Source organism: Egretta garzetta, unplaced genomic scaffold, assembly GCF_000687185.1.
Source record: "Egretta garzetta isolate BGI_Z169 unplaced genomic scaffold, ASM68718v1 scaffold49, whole genome shotgun sequence".
NCBI classification, from domain to species: domain Eukaryota; kingdom Metazoa; phylum Chordata; class Aves; order Pelecaniformes; family Ardeidae; genus Egretta; species Egretta garzetta.
In genome coordinates, this window is record NW_009260775.1 from 663,817 (window position 1) to 680,240 (window position 16,424).

Below are 16,424 nucleotides of genomic sequence, written 5' to 3' on the forward strand. Positions count from 1 at the left end.
CATATATGCAAAAGCACTGTAATTATTCTAAAGCAGCAGCTGAAGGAAAAACTCTCATGGAGATTTTGGTAATCAGTCACAAAGAGAGTACTATGCAGACAGCAGGCAACTTGAAATCGCAATATTTTTTGCTTGAGACAATTTAACTGTTCAGCAGCATCTATCAAATACTTATAGAAACACATACTGGAGTAGTTTTTTAAAGTTTACTGTTTACTCAACAGATGATTTCTAGGAAATATATCAAGTGTAATATATGAATACATTTTTAAAATGTGCAGTAAAGTAGCTATTCAAAGTACCTACTGCATGCTGCCCTTTGGTAAAATGTCATCATTCTAATCAAGACATTAGGAGCAATTAATCCCTACTGTAAATAAACGGTTACTCAAATAAAAACTAAATCTTAGATCAGTAAATCCTATCAGATTAAGGTACTTACGCCATACTCTTCACTACAGTACAATCAAACCAAATTATTATTTCTTCCTACTGTTTCTGACATTCAGAGCTACAAGTGCCAAAACAGAACTTTTCTAAGTGTTCAATCCAGAAAAAAAAATTAGTACTAAAAGCGGAAGGAAACATACTGTAAACTGTGTATGTGCAGTGCTGTGTACCAGAAAAGTTACTGCTTATCAGGCTGCATTTGACTGCCACTCAAAAAACAGCTTGCTAGCTCCAGTGAAATAATACACACCTCAAAAAAAAAAAGAAAAAAAAAGTCGTGTCCTGCATAGCATCAATATGTGGTGAGGCTGGAAGGCGGGAAGACACATCCAGCTGTAGGCAAGCCCTGAAAGACACTCTGCGCAATGGTAAGTGCAGGTAGACAGAACATGGGCATGGGTGATAGTGAGCAAGAGCCCAAGAGCAGAAAGTTACTGCTGTAAGATAGGGCCACTTGCTTTGCCACCTTCCTGGAAAAGTCAGACCTTCCCAGTAAGGGCTGATAATCCCACAGAGACTGGGCACAGCTTTTTGAGCTGCTCATAGTCAGCACCTTCCCAGTAAGGGCTGATAATCCCACTGGGCACAGCTTTTTGAGCTGCTCATAGTCAGAATTCAGGTATGAGATAGGGCAGTCTTATCACTCCTACGCATTCAAAGCTCCTAAGACCAACATGCAACTTATACCTGACTACCTGCAAAACACAGACTCCCCCACTAACCATAGTTGGTAGATGTTTTGTGAAGGCCTTACCTTCTGCTTCAGCTACAGCACATCTTTCCAAACAGATACAAGATTCTCATTTAAAGACTTGAAATGACGGAGAATGACCACAGCGCTCTCTCTCTCTCTCATCTCTCTCAGTGCTCCTGGCTGCAGTTTCTTAGGGCTGGACTGTACTTTTCTCCCAATCTGAAGAGGTGCCTGCTATCCAAGTTCTTCCTTGTTCAGATGCCCACATTCAGATGAAGCCGTCTTGATCTCTCCTGCAATGACCTCACTAGACTAAGCTTCTTATGTCTCTCATACAAGGGACAACTTCTGGCTCATTTTTGCTTCTCTTCCTGAACGATGTCCAATCACCCTCACACTTTCAGGAATGGACAGCACTGCACACCTTCTATGGTTATATATAAAGTTTATATTGCCTCCCTATTCCCACTTGATATTAGTTTTCTTTTTATATCCTTTTTATATTCATTCTGTTAGCTACAACCTACTGCTCTGAAAGGTCAGATTCAATTAATTATTTAACTCAATGGCAAGCTGAGGCACAAAATGCTGCCTCTTAACAGCCTCTGGTAGTTTCACCCTAGGCTGAGCTTCAGTTCTGCGAGCCAAGGGGATCAAGACAGGAATGCTCACAATAACAGCTTTAATTCACTTGCTCTGAGCAACAGGCCCATCCACCCTGTGCTTCACCTTGGCCAGGCTTCTTCTGAAGCAAAGCTTTTACTACCAGAGGCCATATTCCACACACTGTGCCGGGAAGTAGCACCTGCCTTGTAACGCCAGTGCACGACTTCCAAAGCTCCTTTCCCTAAATTTTGGAACTTCTGGAATTTTGGCCAGCTATTGCCATGTGACAGTGGTGCCATCAGCTAGAGGTGGGAAGACCCAGTGTGCGGTCACTGCAACGCCACTCTGCATAGACGGTTAGCTACAAGATGACAGGCACCACAGGATTTCTTTGAGGCTGCTCTACCAAATGTGATGCATCATCAGCAGCTTGCAAGGAAGTCAGCCCACAAAGACTGAACCATGAAGGATGGCCATCCCCCAGCCAAAATGTACAACTGATAGCAGGACTGTCTCTGAGAGGTAGGCACCATGTATGTTAACCTTCATGCCCTATATGCAACCTTCTCCCATGATCTCCCCAATCACCTCCCCTTTCCCATGGCTCGTCTTTCTTCCTTGGTCTTACAGTCCCATTTCCCAAAGGTCCCTCTGCACGCTGCCCATGCAGCCTCTCAGCACAGGGGTTGGAGAGCACGATCTTGAAGGTCCTGGGCTCTACCACTCTCTTGGCCAAGATATGTTTCCGCCTGCTTGGGAGCTGACCACTGCTCTTTGAGTGTACAGTGCTGTGAGCTGGAGTGAGACAAGGATGAGTACATGGCCCCTGTCAGAGGGCAGACGTGGTATTTTGTCCACAACCTCAGTGGGTGGACACCTGGGTTTCATGACCCACCAGCAGCGGTTTTCTCATGATACAGCCCCCGAAATTCTTCACTAGTAAAATCCTGGAAATACGAGAGTCTGCTGCACTGTTGTGGACACCACCGTAAGGACAGAAAAAGCTGAGAGGTTTTGCTTCAGGATAGTGAGGGAGGCTCAGTATCTTCAGCAGTATTTTTGCTACATCTGTAACAACTTAAGGCACATGGAGGACAGGGAGGTCATTTGTGACAGCCAGCAAGGCTTGACCGAGGGCAAGGCCTTCCTGACCAACCTAATGGCTTTCTATGATGGAATGACTACATCAGTGGACAAGGGAAGAGCCACGAATGTCATCTAACTGGACACAGTCCCCCACAACATCCTTCTCCCTAAACTGGAGAGATGGATTTGATGGGTGGGCTGTTCAGTGGATGAGGAATTGATTGGATGGTTGCATTCAGAGAGTAGTGGCCAACAACTCAATTATCAGATGGAGAACAATGACAAGTGGTGTCCCCCAGGGGTCCGTATTAGGACCAGTACCATTTAATATCTTCATCAGTGACATAGACAGTGGGATTGGGTGCACCCTCAGCAAGTTTGCCAACAACACCAAGCTGAGTGGTGCGGTTGACATGCCTGAGGGAAGGGATGCCATCCAGAAGGACCTGGACAAGCTTGAGAAGTGGGCCTGTGTCAATCTCATGAAGTACAAGGCCAAGTGCAAGTTCCTGTACCTGGGTTAGGGCAATGCCCAGTATCAGTACAGGCTGGGGGAATGAAAGGATCGAGAGGAGCTCTGCCAAGAGGGACTTGGGGGTGCTGGTGGATGAAAAGCCGGCCATGAGCCGGCAATGTGCGCTGACAGCCCAGAAGGCCAACCGTACCCTGGGCTGCATCAAAAGCAGGGTGGCCAGCAGGTCGAGGGAGGTGATTCTGCCCCTCTACTCTGCTCTGGTGAGACCTCACCTGGAGCCTTGCATCCAGCTCTGGAGCCCTCAGCACAAGAAGGAGATGTGCCTGTTGGAGTGGGTCCAGAGGAGGGCCACAAAAATGATCCAAGGGCTGGAGCACCTTTCCTATGAGGACAGGCTGAGAGAGTTGGGGTTGTTCAGCCTGGAGAAGAGAAGGCTGCGGGGAGACCTGATTGCCGCCTTTCAGTACCTATAGGGGGCTTATAAGAAAGATGGGGACAAAGTTTTTAGCAGGGCCTGTTGCAATAGGACAAGGGGTAATGATTTTAAACTAAAAGAGGGTAGATTCAGACTAGATATAAGGAAGAAATTCTTTACAATGAGGGTGGTGAAACACTGGAACAGGTTGCTCAGAGAGGTGGTAGATGCCCCATCCCTGGAAACACTCAAGGCCAGATTGGACGGGGCTCTGAGCAACCTGATCTCATTGAAGATGTCCCTGCTCACTACAGGGGGGTTGGACTAGATGACATTTAAAGATCCCTTCCAACCCAAACTATTCTATCATTCTATGATTCCATTATAAAACTGACGTGCTTAGTTTGTCAGCCTGAAGTACCAGCTTTGCCTTGGATCACGCTCACCTTTGGATCACGCTGACCTCTAGCTCTGCCCTCCCGAACTCCTCAGTGTCTCACAGGAGCTGTAGCTCCGGCTGTTGCTGTCTGACTTACAAAAGCTTCATGACACCCACAGCCTCTCCTGTGGGTGAGGCAATCCCCAAAGGAATTAAATTAACTGTATTAGGTATCTTTAGAAAAATATATGCAGCATACATACCTATATCTATAACTAACCTGTATATGCTATGAACACTAATATTCTACCCCCAAAAACCCCCCCAGTAGTAATACTCAAAAAATGATAAGGGTTATAAAAAAACCCCCTATGTTCCCATCATTCTCTATTTTAACATGTATTTTCCTAGTAAAACAGAAATGAGACAAGAGTTTTTAATACTGGAGAGAATCAGAATGATGCCAGAATTGGCACTTCTTATTTATCACTTTTAGGTAGAGATACAGGAAATATTTCAAATAAATATTTTAAAACTCTCTAACACAACTGTCGTTGTAACAGATCGGCTCTACAAATCATATATAACATCTTGATAAGGTTTTGGTTTAAATGAGCTGCAGAACCTCAGGTTCTCATTTCTAAGTAACGCACACATCCAAATCCATGATAATAAAGCTTTATGAATCACATTCCTCTCTCTCTCTGTACATACATACAAACATATGCAATGCATACATAGAAGTGGAGAAGGCATACTATGCAGAAGACATCATGCTTATGATATGTTATTTATCCAATAAGCAGCCCTAAGACTTACATTAGCAAACTGTATCATCAAGTCTATGTATCTCAGAGCATATAGAATACATTCTTCTCTTTCTCCAACAAAAAAATGGTTGCAAAAGAGTGTGTTGAGTTTTCTCTCACTCCCATATGTCAATATGTGGTATAGCTACTTCCTTAAACCCACAGCAGTTTTTATGAATTATTAATGAACTCCACAAGCCTGCTGGACACTGTAACGTGACTATAATTGGTGTAGAACACTAAGAAATTGTTTCAGTACTTTTTAAGGAGAAAAAAGCGGTATCTTTACTAACGCATTTGTTCTAATATTTAATTAAAGGCTTTGAACACAAACAGAATTTCAGATAAAATGCAGAACAAAAGGGTATGTCTGGTCACAAAAGTATAATTTCCATGTAAAATTGAGCAGTAAGGAGAATGACACAAGATAAAGAATTAAAAAGAAACTGGACATACTCAATTAATGAATAGTTTTAATTTTTGCTGTCTTCCAAAATTGAGAGTTGTTGCTATTATTCTTGATAAACTCCTAGGCAGATGATATTTTCCTTTTAAGTCTCAGGCACACTGTAATGACGCATAGAAAAGAATATTGAGCAGAAAGACAACGTATGGAACAAAGATTTTAGTGCAACAATTAAACCTCATGACTCCTACGGTTTTTATGAAATACAGATGACCTCAAGGATTTTAAACTGCTATAGCAACCATTTTCTTCCCTTGCAGAAGAACTGCCTTTTTGCGTATTGCTTTCTGAGTAACAGACCTGCTGAAAAGCTGAAGCGAGCATCATAAAATGGGTAAGTTCTATGATATAAGATGACAAGACCTTCTCCTCTCCTGGAGTTTTGTTTGATTCATAAGCTGTACAAATTTGGTTTTAACTAAACCTCCAACCAAGCTGGATTACTTTATTTAACAATATGGACAGTGGACTACAGGGATTTTCCCTTGTGCAGTAAGTAAAATACATTAAGCTTTAGTCTGTATGAAGAGGAATAGGAGCTAACAGAACAATTAACATTTCAGCACATACTATGTAAGAAATATGCCTGTGGGGTAGCGGAGGTTGATGGCAATCCGGGTTTATCTCTGCAGTCTCTAGGTTTATCTCTGCAGTCTCTGTTTTAATATTTTTTACTTCTTGGTTTTTCAGAACCAGTTTCTCTTGGTTTCTCAGATGAAGACAAAGTAAGACTAAGACCAACATCCTTTGGAAGTCACCTGCTGTGAAATACACGTGATTCATCTTTCCCCTATTGCTGTTGCTGCTTCCAGGAGGTCTGTGAAGACTTGGATGTTTCAAGTCAAGCAAAAAGTCAAACAGAGAATGATATCTTTGGGAAAAAGCCTAAAAAAAACTAAAGTGGAAGCTAGAATGGTTCTCTTACACTATTTTTCATGTGTTGCTTGTAATAAATTACATGTGATCAATTTTCACATCAGAAATCAAACCAGGAAGAGTTGACTAATAAATCCTACAGAAATCTCCTGTGTTAAGCTGCCTTTTGAAGCATTCAGTATTTTTTTAAGGTGAATTTACTTTTAGCCATTTTTATTCTCTACTAGTTTTTGTCTCAGATCCTTTGTTTAATGAGAAACTGGTTTTAACCTTTGACCTTCCACCAGAGTCATCCCAATCAGTGGTAATAGTTAACTGAAGAATCTCACTTTGGGCACTAATGAGTCAGAATATGTAAAAATTCCCTTTTAACTAATCTTCTGATTGGGCATATCAGATAATGTACGATAGATGTAGATACTTGATCTCTTGGCAATTTTGGGAGTCCTTGTTGGCTGTACTATTACTAAATTAAAATATGATCTAATTCTGTGTTCTAAGTTTTCTAGTCCAACAACCAGCACAGAAGTCCCTACAACATTTCTATTCCAATTACATTATACTACCAACTGCTAAGAGACACTCTGAGTCACAAAATTATCCTTACTGGAGGGAAGCAAGAAAGAGAATGCACTTCACAGAAATCACAGAATGGCAAGGGTTGGAACGGACCTCGGGAGATCATCTAGTCCAGAGATAAGGTCTCGCCATCTTCAGGAACTCCTGACTCATCTTTCCATTACACAATTCATCAAAATTAGACTGTTATACCAATGGACCATGAGTTACCAAGACCTCGCCATGACACTTTGCTCTGAGTAGGGTTTTACTCATTTCCCAGTCACTCTCCTTATCATCCTACCACGCAGGATGAGGGTGTTGTAAACTTCCCAGCAAGGGCAGCCACACACTTCTGGAAGGGCAGAGTTGCTCTGTGAGTTCTGTGCATGCGGTGGTGAAGGCATCTCTGTCATCTTCATACTTCACAGTCACTCCTTGCTGGCAGCCCCAGACAGACAGCACAATCCTCTCCTGTCAGCCCATACTGCTTTGCCAAGCCCAGAAACTGTTCCGCACAGACTAGCAGTTCCTAAGCAAGCTCCTGAAGCTGTCTCTGTCTTGTCTTCCTTCCTGTTTTCTGCTTTCTGCTGATTAAACTGCTCTATATCACAGTGCTTGCCTTGTGTAAGTGTAGCTGTCCTGTAGTAATGTCCTCAAGGCATCCACACAAGCCACAGAATAATTATTCAAGTACCAACAGCACGATGTGGAGGGCTGGCTTGCCTGACGTAATCTTTGGATTTGGAAATGTTATCCCAAAAGAGGCAGATAATGGGGTCAGGAAAGAGAAACCATGAGATTTCTGTGGTTTGCAACCTCCTCTCTAGCCCGCCCTGCTCCAAACACAGGACATGAGATTTTTAGGTACCTCCTGCTACATATTCCAACAAGAAGTAATCCTCCGTTGCATGGGGCTTGCAGCGACAGCACAAAGAAGGACAAACATCTCTTGCAGAGGATGCAATATAGAGGAAACCAATCATGTGGAAGGGTTAATTCATCATAAACTTGAAGCTGGGTGTTCAATTGTATGACTTTACATGAAAACAATTACGTTGAAACATTCACACCAGTACATCTGGCTTCAAAGTAAATCCTCCATGCAGACAAGCCAATGCTTTTGTTTAGCTGTATGAAAAGCGGTAGGCGTGCTTGTCAGAACAAGCTAATGAGAACGACATTTGCTGGTTCACATCTGAAGAAGGCATTTTGTACAGTTTCTTGTGTTTTGGGCACAGCTGTTCCACATCTCTGTCCATACCCTTGCATTCAGTTACCATAAAGCGACTTGTTATGGAACAGCTGACCTGAAATTCAAACGGCTGACTCCCCTTTTTAGAGGATAACAGGGTAAGATGATGACACATCAAGCCTTGGAATTTCAAAAACACCCTAGACTTGCTAACTCCAGGGGGCATCCACCATGGTGAACATGAAAAGAAACTTACAAATTAAGTTCTCAGCATTCCAAACATTTGAATTATTGAGCCTAAACCTGTCTAAACCATGTCAGACAACTTTCTGCTAAGAACAGAGCAAGGATATGAGAGTGCATGCTTTCACACATACAATGGATTTAAAAGAGAACAATTTCCATAGCTGGTATTGATTTTAACAATAACAATACCTTTGTACAGTTTTCAACTCAGCTTAACTCTTTGAAACCTTTTAACCTTTGAAAAGGTGGGAAGCATTTCTGAAACCATATTACAGATTAATCATTCAAATCTAGAAATCTGAATTAGCTCTCAATATATTAGCTCGAGTATCAGAAGCACCTCACCACGGCAGCCAGGAACAAAGGCAGACAATACTAAATCTGTGCTCTCACAATTAGATTGCAGCAGCTGATTTAAAGTACTTAAGTTATCTCTGTATTATGTTGCAGAAACACCTCAAAAGGTAGAAGATATACTCCTAACAACACCTCTCAAGTCAGATAGGAATGGAGTTCCGATATCCAGACTCCCAGCTCTATGTTTGGGGCAGCTGATTAGAGGTAGCTCATTAAATCTCCCAGCAGAAAGCTTATCTCCATTGATGTAATGAGACTGTAATGGAAACACCTTTAAATTGTTGTAACCCATGACTTGAGTTTGCATGTTGTGGGAATGACTATAGCAGGAACCACCTGAATCAATGGAGGAGGAGCCTTACAAGAAGCTGTGCAAGTGCAGCAGTGACCCGACCTGAGCTGGCTTTGGTGCCCAGTAACTCCACGCAGCAACACTGCCTCTCCTGTCCTGAGTGACCACCATAGGAGATGGAGCCCTAAGTCATGGACTAAATGAACTCAGTGGACATTGCGTGGACATTTGTGGACATTCTAAAGACATTTTACAGGGGTGGTCCACAGATTAGGGGAATGATATCTGTGTATTATATCAAAGGATGGGAAGGAGGTGGTGGGTAATGAGAGTATATTGGATAGTGTGAGACCTGAGCATTACATTAATGGTATGGAATAAGGTGTGGAAAATGTGCTGCTTTCACCTGGGACAGAGTTAATTTGCTTCCTAGTAGCTGGCATAAGTGCTGTGGTTTGGGTTTAGGATGAGAATAACGCTGATAACACCCTGATGTTTTGGTTGTTGCTGAGCAGTGCTTACACCAGTCAAGGACTTTTCAGCTTCCCCTGCTCTGCCAGGGGCATCAGGAGCTGTGAGGGGGCACAGCCAGGACAGCTGACCCCAACTGGCCAAAGGGCTATTCCAGACCATACGTCATCATGCTCAGCACATAAAGCTGGGGGAAGAAGAAGGAAGGGGGGGATGTTCGGAGTGACGGCGTTTGTCTTCCCAAGTCACCGTTATGCGTGATGGAGCCCTGCTTTCCTGGAGATGGCTGAGTCCGTGGGAAGCAGAGAATAAATTCCTTGCTTTGCTTTGCTTGTGTGCATGGCTTTTGCTTTACCTATTAAACTGACTTTATCTCAATCCACCAGTTTCCTCACTTCTACCCTTCTGATTCTCTCCCCCATCCCACCGGGGGGAAGTGAGCGAGTGGCTGGGTGGTACTTAGTTGCTGGTTGGGGTTAAACCATGACAATGTCACTTGTAAAACTCATACAGATAATTTGGTCCAACGTTTTGTACTCTGTTCTGCATTATGTATCTAAAACCCCGAAACACTAGCAATTCATAGATCAAGGCCTGATACAAAATGGTGATAGCCTCTGGATTTATATACTGAACTGTGAGTATAATGGAGTACCTTCAGATTAGAAGGTCCTGGTTTTTCAGGAAAAGCAGGTTTCAAGATCCTCAGTTGCTAAGCAGTATCACAGCTAATGGCTTAGTATGCTTGATATTTTTATCTATGATGTTGATGAAGAAGGTCTTTAATACCAAGTCCACCAAAATTGCTTGATCTAATATATGAAACAGTCTAAGCCTAAAGACAGAAATTACATTTGAAAAGTGGTATTTTCAGCTGCTGTGAGAAGATGATGATGACAGACACTGCCACTGAGCTCCCTTTTGCACTTGCATTTAGCTGTGATGATGCAGAGAAGGCAAACTGGTCCCCTGACACGCACAGAGTCAAATGGCAGAGACAGAATCCTCATCCACTCCATGATGATGGTGAGAAGGGTCAGTATTGATTAAATTCATGTTAGCACTTAAAATGCAACATGCAGCCTGAAATCCTGGAGGGTTCCTTCTCTCCAGTCTCACAGTAGTACAAAATTAAAACAGAAATTCTACTACAGAATTGAAAGAATCCTCCAGATCCTCTTGATGAAAAATTGCCGTGACAATTAACTTGCCAAAGCAAGAGTTATTTCAGAAAGGTTTTTGACTCATTTATCTTAAATAGAAAATAGAGCCAACAGGAAAGAAAAGCCCTTAATGAATTTCACCTTTTCCTGTTCTCACTTTGCAATCGAATTCTTTCAGTGTAATTCCACAGGACGACAAATACTAATTTACCGCTGTTACAGTTTCAAGGAACAGACTAATCTAGCCTAATTTAGCAACTTAGAAGTCAGGTTTCTATTCTAAGATAGTTTTCTGTGCTCCTTCTTTAGCCAATCCATAAATAAAGCTTTCTGCAACAGGGTAGTTTATTCCAAAACAAGTATCTCAGATCACCTTTTTCGGGTGCCCTTCTCTACTCACAAGCTGCCTGGGTAACTATTTTAATTGACGTATGAACAAAAGACCACTACCGTGCCCTACTCAGAGCTTGCTTTATGGGGTAAGCAGTTAATCTGTGTGTAACTTAAAATTTCAGTAAAATGGCTTGCTAAATAAAAAGACATTTTACATATGTTGGGATCCTTGTAGACTAATGCATACTCAGTACAATCTAAGATAATCAAGTGATTCATTCATGTTATAGAAATTACCTATAAATGCATTATAAGGCAAATTATCATAGAATCATAGAATGTTTTGGGTTGGAAGGGACCCCTAGAGGCCATCTAGTCCAAGACCCCTGCAGTGAGCAGAGACACCACTAACTAGATAAGGTTGCTCAGAGCCTCATCCAACCTGGCCTTGAATGCTTCCAGGGATGGGGCCTGGTAGGTATATGGTATATATGGTAGATATATTTCTTTAAGTGTTTTAAAAGAAGATTTGCTTGGTCAAACTGATTCTTAAAAAGATACAAATTTAACATTAACCAATGTTTATGAAATACACACACCTCTGAACAACCGATTAATTGATACAGTACATTAATACACCTTCTAATATGTCAGGTTTGCATTGTGGCTCACCTTCAAACGTGCAAAAAATTGCTACATTGTGCAATGACTTTAATGTTTTCTCAAAGTACTTATTGTATGTGTGAAAAGCTTTAAGTCACAGAATCTGTATCAACAGTAAAAGAAAACCAAGATAAGTAGCTCCTGCTACAATTTTGAGCTGACTGCACATCAAATACATCTTCTTTCTTTAGTATTCTGTTTGCTTGCTCCTTGCCTAGACTGTAACCATACGTTTAGAAAACCAGACCTGTTTCTTCCTCTCTTTCCAACTTCAATAACTTTCTGTCTTGAATGGAACACATCTAGACTGCAGCCATAAGTGATGGTCATAAAGGTGACCTCCCTTTGTAAGGGAAACCATAAACATGACTTCTGGGTTTGTGCTTGAAAATAGCTCAGGAGAAGATAATATGGTGCAAAAGCCATTGAACATTACCTAGAAATAATAAGTCTTTATGTATTTTGTCTGCAAACCATACTGTATTCACATTTCTGCAACCTTGCCTTTCAAAGGACAACTTGAACACTAATTAAATGTTGCTAGTAAAGCAGAGCCAAAAAATTAGATGAATGAGAATGACCTACAGGGGATATTTATAATGAATATCCTCAATAATCTCCAGACCTGAGACCTCCTAGGATACAACAGTATCCCTCAATTCTTAAAAAACAAACCTAAATCTTTCGCCAGGTTCCTGCTTAGTACCCCCTGGAGTCAGCAGACGTGGCTTTAATACAGTTTTCTACTTGAGGAAGCTTATTTTCAGTAATGAATGTTTAGAAAGCACACACATAATTAAAATATTAAAATTCAATAAAGAGACAATGTGACGATTTCTGTATTATGTGCTCCCTTTATCCTTTTGCCTTTTCCTGTAGTAAAACCATTACACAAAACAGACTTTCTTAAAAGACCGGTCTAACAATTTCTAATCCTGTAGGAGTAAAAAGTACACAAAAGAATTTGGAGCTGAGAGGAAAAGGGCTGAAGAAAAACAAATAATCTGAAAAAAACTGCTCTGACTTTTTTAGTGGAAAATTTAGAAAAAAAGCAAATCTACTGCTTAGGGACTTGCTTTTTCCTAATGAAAAAAAGATTTGATTGACATTTTTAAGATACCCTTCTTGGTGGACGTTCAGAGTCTTTTTTTATTTTTTGGATTTAAGATAGACCGTAGCAGAAACTCTCTTTTCCATTTTCTTTTCCTTCAATAGCATAATCCTTTCCATAAGTAAATGTTCAATAATGTTTTCTTACAAAACAATTAAATCTTGCATTACACCAAAAACTGTTTAACAATCAAGGTTGACTCAACATCTAACATTTGTGTATACTTTTGCTTGGAAGTTTTGAGTCTTGCTGAGCTTGTTAAAGTATTATGCTCATCTGGTTATGAAATCTGCCTTTTTTTCCTCATGCAGATTGGGTTTTTTCTGTTTGGCATACTATGATCTTCACGTCTGTATTTTGAAAGTAGATTAATTTTTTCCACACTCCCTGCAATTATAAAGACAAATCGTTTCTTGACTTTACAAAAAGCTTTGAGGGAAGGCTGCATAAAAATAGCCACAGAATTTCACATTGTGAATATAAAATATACCTTGTTATACCTAATCAGCAAGAGACCATGCAATCACAGAAAAAATACAGTGCTGGAATATCAATTTTTCATTGATGTGCTGTGGTGACCACGAGATGGTACAATGTAAGATTCTGAGGGAAAGGAGGACGAGGGCTCCAAGCTAAAGAGCAGACTTCAGATTGTCCAGGGAACTGGTGGGCAGGGTCCTGAGGGATGCAGCTCCAACAGGCCAGAGCCCAGTAGAGCTGGGTGATTTTCATGTAGAGCCTTCTCCAAGTGCCAGAATGGTTTACTCCAATCCGCAAGGAAGTGGGCAGGAACAGCGGGACACCGGTGTGGCTCCACAGAGAACACCTGACTGAGACCCAGCACAGAATGGAATCCAACCAGAGATGGAAATGGAGAGAGGTTACCCAGGAGAAACAGAGAAGCCCTACCTGGCCAGGCAGGGATGGAGTTTGCAAAGCTCAGCTGGCACCGAAACCGATACAGGACATGAAGGGAAACAAGAAGGGCCTCTACAGCTGCATCAGCAGTGAAAACCAAGGGAAACATGGACTCACTGCTGGGGTGGGCAACATAATGAAGGACACTGAAAAGGCTGAGGTACTCGATGTTTTCTTGGCTTTGGTCTTTAGTGGCAAGGTCTGCTACCCTGGTCCCTAAGCCTAGTGGCAGAATTTAGGGAATAGAGGTAGACAAAGACTGAATTAGGGATTGCTTAGGCAAGAGGGACACTCACAAGTCCATGGTCCTAGATGAGATGCATCTAAGGCTGCCGAGGGAGTTGGCTCACGTCTTGTAAAAACTGCTCTCTATCATCTTTGAAAGCCCACTGGTTAAAAACTGAAACATCTGCCCAGTCTGGTTGTGAAATCTCCATCTTTGGAGGTATTAAAAACTTGATTTGACAAGTGCTGGGAAGCCACATCTAACTTTGACACTAGCTTGCTTTGAGCAAGAGGTCAGACTGGATGACCTTCAGATATCCCACCTCAATTCTTCTATGATTTTGTGATTATGCCCATTGCCTAACCTATGCACCTAAAACACACTCATTGCTGACCACAGATACACTGCTACCAGCTGGAAAACAAGATTTCAAAATGGCTTCCATGCAACTGAAAGCTGAAAGCAAGCATTTTCAAAGTTGCAGATGTATCTAACCCATATGAAAATCTTCTGTTATACAGAAGGGATTCATTATTTCATTGGTGTAAAAAAATCGCTTCTGCTATGGTGTCAGGACTGTACAGTGACAGTGTCTAATCATTTCAGCTGTCCCCACTGGCATGAAAAGAAAGCTCTTCATTTCAAATGCTGTAATACACAACCCCAATACATTTCACTCTGAGTCTCAAAGAAATGAGTCTCTGTCAAAATCCCTACAGCAGATAGATTTTGAGAGAAGAGCTAGAATTATGGTGTAAGAGAAGTGTCACCAAAAGCTTCCCCTGGAATGCAACAACACTCAATTTAAGACTCTAGCTATGGAGTTAACATAATTGGGAAGGGTGACATTCTCATTCAGTTTCTCATTTGAAGGCAGACAGAGAATCAGCCATGCAATAAACTCAGTTTGTCTCAGGCCTAATCAGTCTATTTTCCTTGTTGTTATTACTACATATTGCTGGCAGCAGAGGAATGAGATAGAGATCCTAATTCTGATTACTTACATATCAAAGAATCAGGGAAAGAATGAAGACTGCAATATGATAGCTTTGGGAAGAAATAAAGACATCAAAAATTAATTAAAGACCCATTTGTGAGGCTTATGCTGATGGTCAATACAGACCATAGGACAGAAATGTATTAGGAACATGACAGTTCCTGCAATTCGTGAGGTCTCTTTGCCACAAAAAGCAAGAGTGTCGAAGTCCCCTCTTAATTTGCTGTGTTTCTGTTAGTTGACGTGCAGGTTTAAATCTGAAATATGTATTGTATTTTGCCCAAACCTGCCTAACACAGATAAAAGCATCGGTGTTGCTGGCATCTTTATACCATTTCCGTATCTCCTTTGGAAGGTTGCTTCACAGCAAATGAGCACCCATGTGTTCAAATTGTGATCTGCAAGAGGAATACAACTATCTTGGCACCTCCTGCCCAAATTTCTGGAAGCAAATGTGAAAAATTACATGGGTAACACTGACAGCTACCAGTTCTGAGGAGAGGTACCAGCACAATAAAAACCTGAGGATTTCCCAGGAATCAACTAAACCCACCAATTCAGAAGTTACACCAATCAGAAGGAAAATATAGAAACAAAACTGATGTTCAGCTACCAGGCTACTGGAATTTAAAATAATTGGGTTTATGTTTGATTTTATAATTACTAGTCATTTTTTCTGTGCAACGCACTACCATTTCTTGTTATGCAAAATGCAAAGCTTATCATGTGAACCACATCACATCTTTTTCTACATCCTGAGCACTTGTCAGTACCTGTCCTTTCTTTCCTTCTACATCCCATTATAAATATTGAAATTTCTCCTTTCCTGCACTCTTCACAGTCAATTTTTTGTCTTGTTTTCTGCCTCCTAGCTACACAGACCTGCCTGCTGTTTTCACACAAGCTCACCTACCTACAATCCACCCAAACACTCTTTGCGCTTCCTTACATATTCCTACTTACATGTTGTACCCATTGACTCTCAAAAATCACCCCACCATGATTTCTTTCCTCTTTGCATAAAGCCAGACCTGACTCAACTTTCTTCATGTAAAAAAAAAAAAAGCAATACAGCAACAGTGACCGGAGCTGCCTTGCTCCAGGAATTATCTTTCCAACAACCCATACCAAAAATAAATACCAGGAGAATACTATTCCTCTTTTGATACCTGAGTATTCTGGAGCTGTTCTAGTATCTTATTATATTTTTTCAGCTACCCAGAGGACATCGAAGAGAACACTTCATTTCAATACTAAAACACTTCACCATTCTTCATTATGACTGAAGTAACATTATTTTCTCTTTTCTCAGCCATGAGAAGGCAAGACTTGCTGTATTATCAAATGACTGCACAGGTGACAAGCCACCGGGTTCATAGTTTAAGTGACAGGGCATCAACTACCTGACAAGGTCGATGACTCTCTCCCTTGGAGCAGTGCTGACTGGCTCATCATTAATCATTATGATCTGATCCCCCGGTATAAGCTTTCCTTCAGAAGGGCCGCCTGGAGATAAATGGAAAAAAATAAAAAAGCACAGGTTAGCAGACCATTGTAAATGCACAGACACACTCTGTTGTTCACACACTATGAGTGGGTTTGGGTTTTTTCCCAACTAATGGCAGGTTTAACATTATT

General features: G+C 41.4%; 1 protein-coding gene across 1 annotated transcript in view; it reads right to left on the reverse strand.

Moving 5' to 3' along the window:
• Window positions 1-16,424, reverse strand: part of FRMPD4 (FERM and PDZ domain containing 4) — a 119,642-nt gene that overhangs the window by 50,112 nt on the left and 53,106 nt on the right. Inside the window, exon 3 of the mRNA XM_009646341.2 lies at window positions 16,190-16,292. Within this exon, the coding sequence (XP_009644636.1) occupies window positions 16,190-16,292 (103 nt within the window). The remainder of the gene's footprint in view (window positions 1-16,189; window positions 16,293-16,424) is intronic.